The following is an 18,562-nucleotide window of genomic DNA, read 5'->3' as shown; positions in this document are numbered from 1 at the left end:
AATTCATGGAAATTTAGCTATGTGGATTCAGAATTGGCTTGCTTGCAGAAAGCAGAGGGTTGTAGTAGTGGAACGTATTCTGCCTAGAAGTCGGTGACTAGTGACGTTCCACAGGGATCTGCTCTGGGAGTCCTGCTCTTTGTGATACTTATAAATGGCTTGGGTGAAGAAGTGGAGGGGATGGATCAGTAAGTTTGCAGATGACATGAAGATAGGAGGTGTGTTGGATGGTGTAGAAGGTTGTTGTAGGTTACAATGGCATATAGTCAGGATGCAGAGTTGGGTGGAGAAGTGGCAGATGGGAGTTCAATAAGTCTCGAGTGATGCACTTCGGAACATCGAACTTAAAAGCAGTCTACGCAGTTAACAGTGCAGAGCAACAAAGGGATCATGGGGTCCAACTCCATAGATCTCTCAAGGTTGCATGTAAGTTCATAGTGGTTAAGAAGGTGTATGGTGTGCTGGCTTGCAATAGTCAGGGGATGGAGTTCAAGAGCTGTGAGGAAATGTTACAATTCTACAAAACTATAGTTAGACTACACTTGAAGCATTGCCTTCAGTTCTGGTTGCCTCGTTGAAGGAAGGATGTAGAAGCTTTGGAGAGACATTTACCAGGATGTTTCCTGGATCGGAGAACCATCTTATGAAGCAAGGTTAGCAAAGCAGGAGGTTTTCTCTTTGGAATGTCACAAGATAAGAGGTCACTTAATAAGAATATGAAAGGGATAGTTAGGGTGTACAGCCAGTACATTTTTTTTGTGGGGCAGCAATAGCAAAACCAGAAGTGAGTGGTGGAACGCCAAGGAAAGCATAAAAGACATTTATTTTTAAATACAGAGAGTGGTGGGGTCCTGGAATGCATTGCTGGGGTTGGTGGTGGAGGCTGGTACAATGGAGACATTTAAAAGACTCTTAAATAGGAATAGGTGTAAAAAAAGTAGAGATTTATGGGTGGGAGGTAGGGGAGGATTAGATTGATGTGGAGTAAGTTTATATAGGTAAGCACAACACCATTTGCCAAAGGGTCTGTACTGTGCTGTAACATTCTATTCAAGGATCAGATGATATAGGTTGTTAAATCTGCTCTATACTGTATTAACATAGGCTGCAAAATGTTGAGTGACATTGACCCCTCCTCTCCCACCTCTCCAAGTCAATAAACATAATGTTCCTCCAGTGGGTCAGTGAATCCCTTTGCCCTGGTATCTGTTCCTGACACCAAGCAGCATCAATCAGGGCTTGTTCTCCCAACTTTTAAAGTCTTATCCTTTCTTCTATAAATTTGGAATTAAAATGTTCCTTTGATCACTACCTTCCAGAAGTTCTATTAAACATGATTCTTTGAAGATCTCTGGTAATGGGCAGGGGACTATGTCGACTTGTGTGCCTTGAGAAGATGACCACAGACAGCAACTCTTTTCCATCCGCCAACAGTATCTCCGAGCTAGTAATTTGAGAAAAACAAAAGCAGGGCATTCTGACTACTTAAGAGTGGAAACAGCGCCAAATTTGAGGAAGGACGTTGTGGTTGAGGGAACTACTTTGACACCCAGCAATGTTTGATCTGAGAAATTCACATGTGTATGGGAAGTGTAAGCTTAAATTAGTTAGTGAAGTTCTGCCTTCAGCCCTGAAAACAGCAGACCTTCCACTTGAACCTACTAAACGTCAGGGTTACAAACTGGCTCTTGTGTGTAACTTAGATTTTTGGAATGATTACAAAGATAACTTTTTAAAATATCTGTTTTGGATAAATTGGAATATCCTGTGAACCTAGAACTCCCAACCCCTATTTCCTGTAAATCTTGGTATATTTTTACAAGATTTCTATCTTCAATGTTTTTACCAATGTGTGAGCTCATCTCCTTTTGACTGACGACGTTCCTGCCGAGTGCCTTGAAGCACAATCTTTAAGCTGAGATATCCTGTTCAAAATAGGTTATTTTTAGCTGTTTACAAGCAGTTCTTTTCAACTCAATATATACTGCATCTAACACATTTAAATCTACCTATCGCATATGTTTTAAGTTTTAAGTTTTGCCTTTTATAAGTGTAATTGGTGAAAGCAGTAACCAACCTCTCTGTATGTCAGCCAACACTTGGACATGAACTCTGGACTCGTGTTGGTTACATGGAACATTGCCTGAATCAGCCCACCTTTGCACAGGGGATTAGCAAATGTCTGTCCAGTGGTTGGTTGCTATCTGGAATCATTCTGCCTTTCATCTCTCACATCTCCCCCTTTACCCTTTTCCCTCTCTTACCTCCTGTCTTGGGCTCAACTATGCCTAACTCGCTCCTATCTGCCGTCTTGGATTCCGACTGCCAGCCACCATTGCAGTAACAGTAGCTGGATTTATCTCTGAAAGGTAATTCCATTTGTTGTAACATAATACTGGCTGAACCAGTGTCAACACTTTTCCTGGTCAGGATGCTTACCTCTTGAGGTACGAGCCACTGATGTCATCAGTCCCTGAAGGAGATGAGCTGAATGGCCCAAGTTCATCCTTCAAGCAGCATAGAGTTGAATGATTATGGCCTTGGGCAAGTGAGTAGAAGATGCAGAAGGTTCAGAAACCCAATGATCCCTGTCGATCAAATGGTTGAAGCAAGGAAGGCTTTGGAATTGATTTTCCCTTCTAGCCCTGAGCACCATTTCTCTTGCTATAGGCTGATACAACAATTACAGGAGCAGAAGGAAGACTCGAAGTCAAAGTTGTAGGCATTTAACTAGTGTTTCTCAGAAGCAGAACCAACTGGAAGACATGTTAAAGAAAAAGATAAAAGGCAAAGTTGCCACAAAGGTGGTAAATGCATGGAAGAAGAGGTTAGAGAAGTGGAGAGTATGGGGAGATCTTTATGTTGATACAGGGGGAAAGCTCAAAAGTTTTCAGTTGATTCTCATTTCACTGGGTGGCTTCATCGGAACTCTCTCCAGATGCTCCCCTACTTTCGATTTTTCAAAGTTATGATGGTTTGAATCCATACTTTCAGTTTTGAATTCGATCTGCTCCTACATTTGAGATGTGCAGTACGCTACTCTCTCGCGATGATGACTCAACCACGTTCAGAGGCTCTGTAGAAATCATGCGAAAAAGTGCACTATAAACAACCCATCATGTCTACTAAACATATTCAAAATCTGATTATAAAAATGGTAGGTGCAGTATTCTTTTTCGACTTAGATTTTTTCAACTTACGATTCATTTGCCAGAACATAAGTTGAGGAGCACCTGTACTCTCTTTTTCAACTGGATTCAAATGAAATCTTGTCAATATTCAAAACATAATATTTGCAGCTTATGGTCACAGGTTACAAAGGTATAGAGGGTCACACTACCTGTATCCTCTTGTAAATTGTGAATTTGATCTCTGCATCAGCTTATTGCATTGTTATTTGACACCATATTTCATCTTGATGTCTTTTTCTCTGCAGGATGTGATATGGGGATTGAATTCATTGTTTACTGTAAGTATCAAACTGATCAAAATAATGTACCATTCAAAAAACAGCACAAGCTTTATACTCTGCATTGAATCATTATGCAGTGCACATGTATGAAATAGATCATAAAGTGATTTATTTTGATCCACTCAATGACAACCAGCAGGAAAGATATAAATAAGATAGAAAGAGTGAAGAGAGGATTTATTAGGATGTTGCCTGGACTTCAGGAACTGAGTTACAGGGAAATGTTAAACAGGCTGGGACTTTATTCCGTGGAGCATAGAAGAATGAGGGGAGATTTGTAAGAGGTATTTAAAATTATGAGGGGGATAGACAGAGTAAATATAGATAGGTTTTTTTCCATTGAGGGTAGGTGAGATATAAACCAGAGGACACGGATGAAGAGGGAAAGAGAAAAAGTTTAGGGGGAACATGAGGGGAACTTCTTCACACAGAGAATGGTGGGGGTATGGAACGAGCTGGCAGCTGAGGTTGTGAACACGGATCAGTTTTAACATTTAAGAAGGATTTGGGCAGGTACATAGATGGGAGAGGTAGGGAGGGCTATGGACTGGGTGCACATCAGTGGGACTAGGCAAACAATGGTTCAGCACAGACTAGAAGGGCCGAATGAGCCTCTTTCTGTGCTGTAATGTTTTATGGTTCTATGTAGTATTTTGCAACTTGTTCAATAACATCAGCTTTTAAGTTCTCCCTGACTAAAACTGGTTAAAATATGGATACCTTTCAGGGTGAGTTACAGACTAAAATATAATTAAATGGTTTGGTTATTTAAAAATATAATAAGATAGCTGGGTGTGGTGGGAATCTGAACAAAGATGAGAGTGATTACATTTGGAGCACTGCATGGGAATGAGTTGCACCCTGAGGTTGGAGCAGGTACGTCATCCTCATCCATATGAACATGTTGGAGCAGAGATGAGAGCTGAACCTTGGCAGAGCTGGCTCGTCTCCCTTGAAGTCGGAAGGCTCTGGGCTAATTATAGCCACGAATGGTACACTGGCTGAGATTAGCAAACTTGGCAAGTAGCTCAGATCAAACAGTGCATTAGTTCCTCAAACGTTCTGTGCACTGGTCTTTGCTTTTAGTTTAAATTTGATAATTGAGGGGTTGCTGGCTTTGAGCATTCCTCTCTTCCTACATCACAGGACCTCTTGAACTTTGATGATCCCCTGAATATCGAAGCAGCAGAACAACACCTGCGTGACAAGGTGGGTCAGTCCACGATTGGATTGAGTCTGAAAGAGGCTCTTCCTAATACTTGGGTCATGTGGTGCTGTGTGACCTTGCTGATTTATCGGCTGTGTGTGACAGTACAATGGGGCATGATTCTGGGGAGGAGCGTGGATCCAGGGGTATGGGCAGTGTTTTGGGGATTTGGAGCTGTATGTGATGGGATGCCATTCTTGGGAGGTGGCTTGCATATATTGGAGCAGTGCAAGTACTGGAGGCTGCAGGGCCATGCAGGAGGTATGTTTATGAGCATTTAGAATCTTTTCAGGGATAGTTAGCATGGCTTTGTGAGGGGATGGTCATGCCTCACGAGTCTAATTGAGTTTTTTTGAGGAGGTAACAACAAATTGATGAAGTTAGGGTGGTAAATGTGGTCTGTATGAATTTTAGTAAGGCATTTGACAAAGTTCCCCGTGGGAGACTCATTCAGAAAGGCATGAGGCATGGGATCCAGGGAAAATTGCCTGTGTAGAATCCGAACTGGCTCTCCTGTAGAAAACAGAGAGTAGTAGGAGACAGAAAGTATTCTGTCTGGAAGTCAGTGACTAGTGAGGTTCCACAAGGATTTCTTCTGGGACCCCAGCTGTTTGTGATATTTATAAATGATCTTGGCGAAGAAGTAGAGAGATGGGTTAGTAAGTTTGTGGATGATACAAAGATTGGCGGTGTTGTGGATAGTGTTGAAGGTTGTTGTAGGTAATAACAGGATGCAGAATTGGGCGGATATGTGGCAGATGGAGTTCAATTCAGATAAGTGTGGGATGATGCATTTTAGAAGATCAAACCTGAAAGCAGAGTACATGGTTAATGGTAAGATACTTAACAGTGAACATAGGGACCTTGGAGACTAAATCCATAGATCTCTCAAGGTCGTCATGCAAGTTGCTAGATTGAGGCCCTATTGTATGCTGGGTTTCATTAATCACGGGATTGAGTTCAAGACTTGTAACGTTGCTGCTCGATAAATCTCTCGTGAGACCCACACTTAGAATATTGTGTTCAGTTCTAGTCACACCTTTGCAGGAAGGATGTGGAAGCTATGGAGAGGGTGCAGAGGAGATTTACCAGGATGTTGTCAAGATTGTCTTATGAGGCATGGTTTACAGAGCTAAGGCTTTTGTCTTTGGAGCGAAGGCAGATGAGAGTAGACTTAGAAGTCTACAAAATTATGAAGCATTGATGAGGTGGACAGCCAGTACCTTTTCTCCAGGGTGAGAGTAGCAAACCCCAGAGGACATATGTACAAAGTGAAGGGAGGAAAGTTTAGGGGAGACATCAGGGGTGTTTTTTTTACACAGTTGTGGGTGCTTGGAATGCATTGCGAGATGTAGTGGAGGAGGTTGGATCAATAGGGGCATTTAAGAGACTCTTAGGCACATGGATGAAAGGAAAATAGAAGGTTATGAGGTAGGGAGGGGTTCATTTTTATGGATAATATATATATAGGTTCACACCACATTGAGGGCCAAAGGGCCTGTACTGTGCTGTAATGTTCTATGTAACACTGTTTGCAAAGTTGGAGGGGTACAACTAAAGGGGAGAGTTGCACGTGGCCTGGAGAGAGAACTGCAAGTGGTGGTGTGGAATACAGCAAACTCTGCTGTGCAATGATAGTTGTATAGCACAAATACAAGCTCTTCAGTCCAGCTCATTACCACATTACCTCCATAGGCACCTGTATTGTGTCAATTCAAGTGCATGTGTTATCCAAGCTCTTCTTAAATGCATGAGGGACTCTTCCCCCATCAACCATTCAGAAGGTCTGTTCCAGATTTCAGCCACCCTCTCAACTTTCACCTTAGACCTTTGCCCTCTTGTCTTGGACACCTCACAATGGGAACAATATTTTTCACACTCTACCACTCTGTTCCACTGGTGGTATTGGACCATTGTGCTAGTAGCAGTTCTGTGTTGAGACCATCTTATTTATCACACTCTCCTGACCCTCAGTCCTGTAATATTTTGCAGTGGGGGTATTTTTGCAAATTGAGGTTGCCAAGCCTTTCAATGTAGATTTAGTCACACTTCATTGCATTTGTGAAGCCAAGGTTTCCAATGCTTTTCAATAGCCTGCTAACTCCTTGATATACAGGCAGCTCTGGTTCTCTGTCCCTGCTCTCCTTTCAGATTTGCACCATTTATATAGCCTTTCCTTTATTTTCCCCGCTCGTGTTCACAATTAAATTTCATTTGTTTTGTCTGCCCCTTTTCACTGGGCTACTATCTTCATTTCCAAGTTGTGAAACATTTGCCAACATTGAAATTGTGCTGTGTACATCAAAGATCTGTTCAGTGCTATAGTCAGGAAGAGCAGTGGTTCTAATACAAACCCCAAGAGAATATTATTGTGTTCATTTCTCTGGTCTTAAATGTGACCAGAAAACACGACTTTTATTTTTGTCCTTTAGCCAATTTTGTACCCATGTTACTAACTTTAATCCCATGAACTTCAATTTTGCTCTTTTTTTTTTGAATGCTCATGAGCGCACAACAATTGCATTATCCTCATGAGTTCTCTCATAACAAAGTTGGTCAAATTATAATTTGGTTCCAAGTAAAGATCACTAAAACCTCCCTGTCAATATATTTGCTGAGAAGCCTGTTCATCCAGGTCTCATTTTTAAATGGTTGTAATTTACTATGAGCGTGTAAATAAGCCCCTTGATGTCTGACTGTTGTTCTGCTGTCCTTGCAGGAGGACTTTCGGAGTAAAGTGCAGGATTATATTAAACGCTTTGCAAGATGATCGAGTGAGCTGTCTGATGGGACACTACTCCAAGCAGAAGGAGCCAAGTCTTCTGCTTTCTGATGTCGATCGTCAATTAAATACTGGATTGTGGCGATCCAGTATCACTGTTATGAAGAGAGGCTGTTGTTGGTGCTACTTTGAATTCAGCGACAGTACAGCAAGTGACGGGCAACTTTGGGCTAAGATTCAAGAATAATTACTCTTTTTGTGACAAATAATAGGGCTTTCTTCAATTATAAGGATTGTACAGAGCACCTGGAGTCTGCCTCTTTAATCACTGAGTCACAAAGGACATCGTTACAGTTTTTATTTACAGCCTTAAATTGGACACATTTCCTGATTCCACAGCTCACTTTTGGTCAATTAACAGATAAAGTATGTCTGATACAGATGTTAGTTGTTTGAGAATTGTCATTTCCTCCATGAAATTAAGGTTTGTGTGTGATATATATAGACCACTCCTAGAAGTGCAGATCTTGCCAGATGTAAAAATGTGCACTTGCATGTATGCAACCATGTGTTCATTTTAGAATGTATATGTGCAATTTTGCAGTGCCACTGATGTTATTGCAATTCCCCACCTCCCCCCACAGTCACTCAGTAACCTTCTTACCCAGGGTTCTGTTACTCATTGTATCTTAATTCAGTTCCCTCACATTGCACAAGACCTCCTCCCTTCAACCCACTACTCTGCTTTACTGATCGTACGACGGTTGATACTCGTGCATCCTTCTCCCCAGTTTCTTTTCTTGCTTACTACATTTCTCCTGGTCACTCTGCCTCCCATTGACCCCATCTCCGGAAACTTGATTAAATGACCATCTCTCCTGATATCATTCCTAATCCAGTGCTTTGTACCTGTTGTGTTTTTGATTGGGTAGCTGGTGGGAGAGTTTTCTACATATTTAGAATGTCATGACGTTGATGGATTTTGTGAAAGGATCAAGATCAAACCAGGGCGTTAAATAGGAAAATTGACCTCAATTCCGGACTGCTGGTAAGTACCCTTAAGCTTTTTCACACATGATTTGTAACTGAAGATCTGAAATTGTTTGTATATTCAAAAACGTTTTTGGATGCGGGTAGGGTGAATAGGTTGACTTCACGTTTAGAGCACGATTGCATCCAAAGAAGAATCACTAATAGGTATTGTGAAGGGCGTAATCACAAGCAGGTAATTTTCCAAATGCTAGTACAGGAACTGATACCGTGTCCTGATTGGATTTCTGTTTTGCTTTTAATGTTAAAAGCAGTTCAAACTAGGCCAGCTGCAGGTGGTTTGTGTCAATTACATTGAAATACTACTAATTATACTACTACACTGCTCAGTTTTAGCCAATTCTCAGGTTTTTGCTTAATAATTATACAATCCAGTCAAATAATGAACACATACGATGCATTAAAGCTTTTGTTATTTATTAAACAGCAATAGGCAGTAAAAATAATCCAAAATTAATTGTGAAACTACTCCATATTGTGCTGTACAACTGGCTGGTAGATCTGTAAGCACATGAGGTGTGCTGAACTTCTATAGAATTTTGCTTAGCATACATGTAGAGGCCTCAACATAATTCTGCTCTTCTTATTATTTTAAATGCTTAGAGACACTGGAGAAGGTGCAGGAAAAATTCTCAAGAATGACGCCAGAACCTTGATCCGTATAGAAAGGCTTGACCATGTTGATCTCCTTTATTTTGGAGTGTAGACTGAAATTATGACTTGAGAGAGGTATTCAAAGCTTATTTGAAGATTATTGGGAAGATGCAGAAACCAAAACCAAAGCTGTGAAGGCAAAGAAGTGGTGTACAAATTCAGTAAGGAGTTGATGAGAAACTTTTTTTTAAACCCAAGTAGTGACCAGGAATCTAACTCATTACTGCAATTGGTTGTTGTGTACAAGGAGGAAAGGTTTCTTTTGATAAAGGAATGGAGGTGAGAAGAGCTTCTTATGGAAGTACATTTGGCTTATTATACTTTTAAGTATCTTATGTGAACTCTGTGTGCATGAAACTTGCAGCAACATGAACATCAGTCTCTTATAGGCTTTGTAAAACAACTCTGATGTACATATAAAGAAACAGTAATCTGGACAAAAAAAATATCTGCAATATGCACTGCATCACATCTCCAGTCCTCTGTTAAATATCTCTTGATACCATGTGCAGGTGAGATGAGGTATGTATAAACATAGGATATGTATGGCAGTGAAGCTACCTAATTATCCAGAGTTTCTTGATGACATTTTGGGGGGGAAAAAGGGCATAAGATGCCCTCCATAATGTTTAGGACAAAGACACTTTTTTCCTTTATTTTCTCCTGTGCTCCACAGTTTTAAATTTATAATCAAACAATTCACATGTGATTGAAGTACACATTCCAGATTTTATTCCATACATTTTTGTTTAACCACGTAGAAATTACAGCCCTTTTTATACAGTCCTTTCATTTCAGGGCTCCATAATATTTGGGACAAAGCAATATTAAAGTGGTCAAGTTTATTACTTTGTTGTGCATCCCTTGCATGCAATAACTACATGAAGTCTGTGATTCATAGACATCACCAGGTGTTGAGTATCTTTCTGGTGATGCTCTGCCAGGCCTTAACTGCAGCCATCTTCAGCTCCTGTTTGTTTCGGGAGTTTGTCCCCTTAAACTTTCTCTTCAGCATATGCAAGGCATACTCAATTGGATTTAGATCAGGTGACTGACTTGGCTATTCAAGAATTTTCCTGTTTTTAGCCTTGAAAATCTCCTTTGTTGCTTTAGCAGTATGTTTGGGATCACTATTTTGCTGTAGGGTGAAGAGCCATCCATTGAGTTTGGAGGCATTTGCTTGAACATGAGCTGAAAAAATGTTTCCATACTCCTCAGAATTCATTTTGCTACTGCCATTGCATTACGTATTCAATGAAGATAAGCGCGCCAGTACCTGTGGTAGTCATACATGCCCAGGCCATAACAAGCCCACCACCATGTTTCACTGATGAGGTGGTATGCTCTGTATCTTGAGCAGTTCCTTTATGTCTCCACACTTTGCTCTTGCCATCACTCTGATACAGGTTAATCTTGGTCGCATCTGTGCACAAGATCTTTTTCCAGAATTCTGCAGGCTCTTTTAAATGCTTCTTGCAAACTGTAATCTGCCATCCTGTTTCTGTGTCTAATTAGTGGCTTGGATCTTGCAGTTAGCCTCTATTTCTGTTCAGGACGTCATCTGTGGACTGTAGTCATTGACACATCCACACTTGTCTCCTGAAGAGTGTTTCTGATCTGACGGACAGGCGTTTGGGAATTTTTCTTCATTATGATGAGAATTCTTGTGTCATTATAGCAATGGAGATCATTAAATGAAAATGTGACAGTAAGGGAATAAAACAAAACTTGGCTGAAACTAGACATCAAATTAGATGCAGTGAAAGCTTACATTTTCCCATAGTCCTCCCCAAAATATAGAATAACATTTGGCAATGCCCAACAGCACATCGGTAAGTAATCTCCACTTGAAAGCACAGTTGACAACAGCTTTGCTGATAACACTGTGCAACAATTTTTTTCAAAAAGTTCGTTCCCTGAAAAATAAATAGGGGATCAAGCTGAACACAAAGATAATTTCAGATTTGCTGTGTCACTTAAGAAGTTGGAGAAACATTAAATTAACTTTTATTGAATTTAACATGTTTATTCACATAATGATGTTGACACATTGCATTTGTTCAACTGACCTATAAATGTTTTGCCACTGATTTTCATTGTACTCAGCATCTGATGCCTCTCATTTAGTGCCCAACAATAGTTGGCCAGCATTGATGGATTACAGTTACCCTGATACCGCTTTTTGTGCTCGTGAAACCTTTCATCATACTCATCACTGACTGCACCAAGATCAGCATGGAAGAAGTCCAAGTTTGAATGCAGAAAATTAATTTTCAATGTCATGTTGCATTTCATGTTTTTGTATGCTTGAGGCATGCTTAAAATATGACAGGAAATCACAAAGACAGGTCATTTCTAAAATTGATTTTCGTCATCAACAGCCAAAATCCTTAAAATACAACCAAATGTGTTCAGGAAGCAAATCTTTCGTTGTAGTGTTTAATTGATGGGATGGTAATGGATAACACTGGATTTATCCTTCCTTTGGTCAGTAACATGAGTAATTTTTTCCTATGAGTTGTACATTATGATCCATAAACTGTGGAACTGTAGGATTAGAGAGTGTTACCACTGGAGTACTAGAAGCATTTTGCCATAGCTGCATCTAATTTCTTTAGCTGTTTTTATATTATTGGACAGTGAATTGAGAGAAGAAAAGGTTGTTACTTCTTGGCTAGTGAAGGTTGTAGAAGCTTTGTATATTGGGTATGACCTTTGGGATTAGGATTCGACCAGATCAGATGCCTCCATTAATCTCCTATGGATGGATAATGATTGGTGGTGTCTCTCAGATACCAAACATTTGTATAAAAGAACATTTCCATTCATTATTCCCTATTGGATATGACAGGATTGCATAAATTGGAATGGCCTTTGGTTATCGGATCATTAAGCTGTGTTGGGGGAGTCACGTGATGGAGTAGTGGCCGGTAGGGTAAAACTAGCCCTCTCCAGAAAACACCAGGGCTCTCAGCTTGAAGATGAGGAAGGCAGCAGGAGAGGGAGTGAGGAACCAGGTGAGGAAGAAACTCGACGAGGTGAACGGCAAGAGGAGCAGCAGCAGGAGGCCTGACAGATGAGCAGCCCAGGAGGAGAGGATCAACAACAAGAGGCGCAGCAACAAGAGACCCGACAAAGTGATACAAGCAACACATCAGGAGAATCAAAAGAGACACAGATACAAAGAAGAGAAGAAGAAGACACAAACACAGGTACAGACACAGAAGAAGAGGAAAAAGACCAAGATCTTCACAGAGAAATAGAAGGTAAAACAGATGGACAGAATATAGATAAAGCCTTTTTTGAAGAACAAATTAGAGCATTAAAAGAATAGTTGTCATTGGAATTTAGTGCAATTAAAAGAAAAATGAAAAGAACAGAAGATAAAATGCAAAGTTTGGAACGGGTCATGACAGAAATAGGGAAAAGAGTAGAAAATGTGGAAGAACGAGAAACAGCTGTAGAAATGAAAGTAAATGACTTAGGAGGAAAATTGGAAGAAAGTGACAAAAAAAATTAAAGAGACACAAGAGAAAATTGATATGTTGGAAAATTATAGTAAGCGAAACAACATAAAAATAATGGGCCTGAAGGAGGGTGAAGAAGGCACAGACATGAAGGAATTTATAAAAGGATGGATCCCGGAGGTCCTGGGAACGACAGAAATGCAGGATGAAATGGAAATAGAAAGGGCACTAGCTCCGAAACTGCAGACACATCAAAAACCAAGATCCATCTTAGTAAAATTTTTGAGATACATGACAAGAGAAAATATACTGGAGCGGGCAAGGAATAAAGTTAGAGAAGATAATAAACCATGGGAATACAAGGGTCAAAAAATATTTTTATACCCAGACATAAGTTTTGAACTCTTAAAGAAGAGGAAAGAGTTTAATACAGCAAAATTGATTCTATGGAAAAAAGGTTATAAATTCATGTTAAGACATCCAGCAGTGCTTAAAATATTTATACCCGGGGAGCAAAACAGACTGTTTTCAGATCCGGAGGAAGCACAAGAATTCGCAGAGCGTTTGCAGGTTAGAAGGAAAGATGAAGAGATGTAATAAGAATGAAGAACGGTGATAAAGTATATATAAAGATGTAAGAACAATGTATATGTAAAGAACTAAAGAGGGAAAAGAGAGGGGAAGGAAGGAAGTAAGGGGGAAAAAATGGGAGAGCTTTGTTATATGTGTAAAAAGAAAAGTGTTTTCTGGGGGGGGTTGGGAAAGGAGAGAAAATAACTATCACTGCGAATTCAGTTGACGCTTGCGAGCAAGATCGCAATCCAAATTGAAAGGGGAGTTGTGGTTGCCCGGCAAGGGATAAGGGGCAACTCGGGGGGAGGGGGGGGCATTTTGGGTTAAGGTAATATTGGGTATGGGAATTGTTGGAGTATTTAATGTTTTAAATGTGTTGTCATACATTGAGTTTAAAAAGGGAATGGAGGTGGTGAGGAAGCGGAAAAGAGGTGTAAACAAGATATAAGATGGCCACGTTAAACTATATGACTATAAACATAAATGGAATACATAACCAAATTAAAAGGAAGAGGCTATTAAATTTACTGAAAAAAGAAAAAATAGATATAGCATTTGTGCAGGAAACTCATCTAACTGAAGTGGAACATAAATTAAAGAGAGACTGGGTAGGATACGTATCTGTATTAGTTAACAAAAATGTACGAATCAAAATAGATGAGGAAATAATAGATCCAGCAGGGAGGTATGTAATGATAAAGTGTCAGATATACTCAGAATCTTGGAATTTGCTCCGCCTAATGAGGAGGATCATAAGTTTAGGAAGGATATTTTTTTGAAGATTACAAATACACAAGGAAATATATTGATAGGAGGGGATTTTAACCTTAATTTGGATCCATTGTTGGATAAAATTGGACAAAAGACAATCAAAAAGAATAAAGTAGCCAAATTTATGGTTAAATCAATGCAGGAAATGAAACTTATGGAGGAGGCAACACCCAAGAGAGAAGGAATATTCATATTATTTGAGTAGGCATAAAACATACTCAAGGATTGATATGTTTTTGTTGTCAGCCCATATTCAAGGGAGAGTTAGGAAAGCTGAGTATAAAGCTAGACTACTATCTGATCATTCACCCCTGTTATTAGCAATAGAACTGGAGGATATCCCACCAAGAACATATAGATGGAGGTTAAACTCCATGCTACTTAAAAGGCAGGAATTTAGAGAGTTTATTGAATGCCAAATTAAAACATATTTTGAAATAAACACGGAATCAGTGAAAGACAAATTTATATTATGGGACGCAATGAAAGTCTTCATTAGAGGGCAGATAATAAGTTATGTAACTAAGATGAAAAAGGACTACAATCGGGAAATAGAGCAGTTGGAAAGGAAGATAGTAAGTTCAGAAAAGGAACTAGTAAAAAGGGATGATAATAATGAAAAAGAGAATTGGCGGACAAAAAAAAATACGAAACATTACAAGTGTATAAGGTGGAGAAGAACATAATGAAAACAAAGCAAAAGCATTACGAACTGGGAGAAAAAAAACCACATAAAATATTAGCCTGGCAACTTGAAACAGAACAAGCTAAAAGAACTGTATTGGCATCAAGGAAAAAGGACAAAAAAATTACATATAACTCAATCGAAATTAATGAAAACTTTGAGGAATTTTATAAACAATTATACCAAACTGAGAACGAGGGGAAAGATGATAAAATAGAAGAGTTTTTAGCTAAAATTGAACTGCTGAAGTTGCAAGAAGAACAAAACAAACTGATAAAACTATTTGAAATAGAGGAAGTACAGGATATATTTAAAAAGCTGCTGAACAATAGAGAATGGATTTCCAATAAAATTCTATAAAACATTAAGTGTTATTAATTCCTCCTCTCCTGGAAGTAATGAACCAGATAGAAGGAACACAAAACTTGCCAGATTCATGTAAGACAGCAATAATTACAGTAATACCAAAGACGGGGAAGGATCCATTAACACCAGCATCATTTAGACCAATATCGCTACTTAACTCTGATTATAAGATAATAGCGAAATTTATTAGCAAACAGATTGGCCGATTGTGTACCAAAAATAGTAAAACAAGATCAAACTGGATTTATTAAGAAAAGGCAAATAGTGGATAATGTCTGTAAACTTATTAATCTAATTAATGCAGTTCAAGGATATAAGAAACCAACAGTGGCTGTTGCTTTAGACACAGAAAAAGCCTTTGACAGAGTAGAGTGGAACTATTTATTTAAAGTATTACAGAGGTTTAATCTACCAGAAAAATATATAAATTGGATTAAAGCCTCATATAATGGACCGTTGGCGAAGGAAACAGTAAATGGATATGTATCGAGCCAATTTAAATTAAGTAGGTCAACTAGACAGGGATGTCCATTATCCCCCTCATTGTTCACTTTAGCAATAGAACCATTGGCAGAACTGATAAGAACAGAAAATAAAATAAAAGGTATAAAAATAAAGGAATATAAAATCAGCTTATTTGCAGATGACATCATAGTCTACCTAACAGAACCAGAGGTATCAGTAAAAGGATTACATAAGAAATTGAAGGAATATGGAGAAATATCGGAGTACAAGATCAACACAAATAAAAGTGAAGTGATGCCAATGAGTAACAGAGAATATAGAGAATTTAAAAAAGAATCACCATTTAAATGGCAAGCACAAGCAATCCGATACCTAGGGATCAGGTTAGATCATAACTTAAGCCACTTGTACAATTATTAGCCACTAATAAAGAAATTGCAGGAAGACTTAGAACATTGGAAAGAATTACCGCTAACATTGATAGGGAGGGTAAATTGCATTAAAATGAATATGTTCCCAAGGATACAATACTTATTTCAATTGTTACGAATTCCCTTAACAGAGAAATTCTTTAACGAACTAAAGAGAAGAATAAAGAAGTTCTTGTGGAAAGGGGGTAAACCGAGGGTAGTGTTAGATAAATTAACAGAGAGGTATAACCAAGGTGGTTTGCAGTTACCAAACTTTAAAAATTATTATAGAGCCGCACAATTAAGGTATTTATCAGACTTTTACCAGACAAGGGAGAAACCAGACTGGACTAAGATAGAACTAGATAAAATAGGGGAGAAGGTACCGGAACATATACTTTATAAGTGGGATGAAAAGCTGGTGCAACATAAAAGCTCACCAGGAGTGCATCATTTACTTAATATATGGAAGATCCACTAAGAAAGGAAAAAAATGAATTACCAAATACCAAAATTGTTATTGATACAAAACTCATTAATCCCTTTTACCATAGATAAACTTTCCTTTAGAGAATGGGAGAGAAAAGGAATCAAAAGAATAGAAAATTGTTTTTTGGGAAATAATTTATTAACATTTGAACAGATGAAGTACAAATATGGAACAATGTTTGCATACCACCAACTGAAAGCTTATTTAAAGGATAAATTGGGAAACAGACTGATTACCAAAAGGAAGCAGCTTTGAATATGTGATTACAGACACAATGATAATTAAAAGATTTATAACGAACATGTACATTAAGCTTCAAGATAAGGAAAATGATGAAATAAGCTATAAACCTAAACAAAAGTGGGAAAAGGATTTAAAACATAAAGATAAAAAATGAAGCATGGGAAAAGTTATGTTCTGGAACTATGAAGAATACAATAAACACATGGTTACTCATGATACAGTATAATTGGTTACACAGGGTATGTATCACTCCTCAAAAATTAAAAGAATGGGATCCAACATTATCAGATAGATGTTGTCGCTGTAAGAAGGAAATGGGAACAACAATACATGCAATTTGGGCATGTACGAAAGTGAATACATTTTGGGAATATCTAAATCAGATATTAAATAAAATCACAAAAAATAACATACAAAAAAATCCAGAGATCTTTTAAGTAGCATAAGAAGTAATGAATTAGGCCTCAAATTGGATAAAGCGCAAAAAAGATTCATTATGATAGCCTTAGCAGTAGCAAAAAAACTGTATAATATTAACTTGGAAAATGGAAGAGAGTCTGAGAATACAGCAATGGTACATGGAAATGAATAAATGTATTCCATTGGGAAAAATAAAGTCACATTATTTGAACAAATTTGGGAACCATACATGGAACATAACAGGGAGAGCTTGCCTCAGACCTCCACCCCCTAAAATGATAAGACAAACTATTTGATTCAGTGTGTAAAAGCAGATGACACCTTTTTCTATTGTATTGTATACGTTGTTTATTGGTCTTGGAGAGGGATGAGAAGGGGGGGAGGGAGGGTAGGGGGCAAAAAAGGGAGAAAATGCCAATGTGTATATTTAATGAGAAACATTTGTATATATCTTGGTTGATATGGTTCATAGTGTGAAAAATATTTTTAAAAAAAAGCTGTGTTGGCACCTCATTGAAGATGTTTTTGGTGATTTTTTTTCCCTGTACACTTCTAAATGAACCAATGCTGATGTGCTGACTTGATAACATTATATGTAGAAGCAAAAATTTATGTGGCATTATATTTCAGGTTCAGGCATTAGGTTTTCATTAATGCTCAGTTCTGATGGTTTAATCTTATCTGTCCAATTTAGCATAGAGCATTTAAAACAGAAGTGAGGGCATTCAGTATCTGTATGGGACTTTATCTCCACAGGCTATTCCATGTATACAGTTTTGAACTTCAAACCTGCCACAGATAAATTGCCTGAAATTTATTCCTGCATGCTTCTTTCTCAGCATTCAGGATGGAGGCCTGGCTATTGTCTTTCAGGATGTAATGGTGTTGTGAAGATGTTGTTGCTGGAATTATCAGTTACATGTATGTCCTTGGGGCACTCTGTTTCCTGTGCTTTTGATCCTGGAATAGGGCTGCTTCATCGGCTGAGGTAGGTCAGTAGTAGCAATCAAAAGGTTTCCTTGTGTTTGACATTATGGTGTGACAGTGATGGATCTGCTGTGTTGATAAGACAGCACCAATGAAAGGTGTGAGCAAGGAGGCCAGGAAATTAAATGAAAGGAAAAAAAAGATCTGTGAGAAGTCAGCTGGTTGAGAGGGGGTAAAGGAAAGGAATTCTTGACTTTTTTGTGTTAAAATCCTTCATTGGCAATGATCATTGAGATAAAATCTCAAAAATGTAGATTGATTGGGTGTAAATTGGGCGCACAGACTCTCAAGCTGAAATGGCCTGTTACTGTGCTGTATGTTTGTCTAAATTTAAAATTTAACCCTTTCCCTGGATATTGCATAATTTCAGCTTCTGAAGTCTCTAGTGTCTCCACATTAATTGAAATATGGGCTCTGGAATTGCATTCAGGACAGACCAGGTAAGGACAGCAGATTTCTTTCTCTGGGGATTAAATATGTCTAATCCTTAACAATGTATAATGAGTTCATGATATTTAATACTACATGTTCAGTTACCGTGGTGAAATGTGATTCCTCTTGTTCCATTAAAGTCCATGGC

The 18,562-nt window shown here is 38.6% G+C and overlaps 1 protein-coding gene across 4 annotated transcripts in view; it reads left to right on the top strand.

Moving 5' to 3' along the window:
• Positions 1-8,283, top strand: part of ube2f (ubiquitin-conjugating enzyme E2F (putative)) — a 202,353-nt gene extending 194,070 nt beyond the window's left edge. For 2 of the 4 annotated variants that reach the window (XM_069934352.1, XM_069934355.1), the window contains 2 exons: positions 3,437-3,469; positions 7,399-8,283. In XM_069934352.1, the coding sequence (XP_069790453.1) occupies positions 3,437-3,469; positions 7,399-7,400 (35 nt within the window). In that variant the 3' untranslated portion in view covers positions 7,401-8,283. Of the gene's footprint in view, positions 1-3,436; positions 3,470-4,618; positions 4,682-7,398 lie in introns of all 4 variants that reach the window. The other 2 variants (XR_011356456.1, XM_069934354.1) reach the window with 2 other exon arrangements.
• The last annotated feature ends 10,279 nt before the right edge of the window (positions 8,284-18,562 follow it).

The sequence above is a fragment of the Narcine bancroftii genome, chromosome 4 (genome assembly GCF_036971445.1).
Source record: "Narcine bancroftii isolate sNarBan1 chromosome 4, sNarBan1.hap1, whole genome shotgun sequence".
Lineage (NCBI taxonomy): Eukaryota > Metazoa > Chordata > Chondrichthyes > Torpediniformes > Narcinidae > Narcine > Narcine bancroftii.
This window is presented reverse-complemented; position numbering and strand designations above follow the sequence as displayed.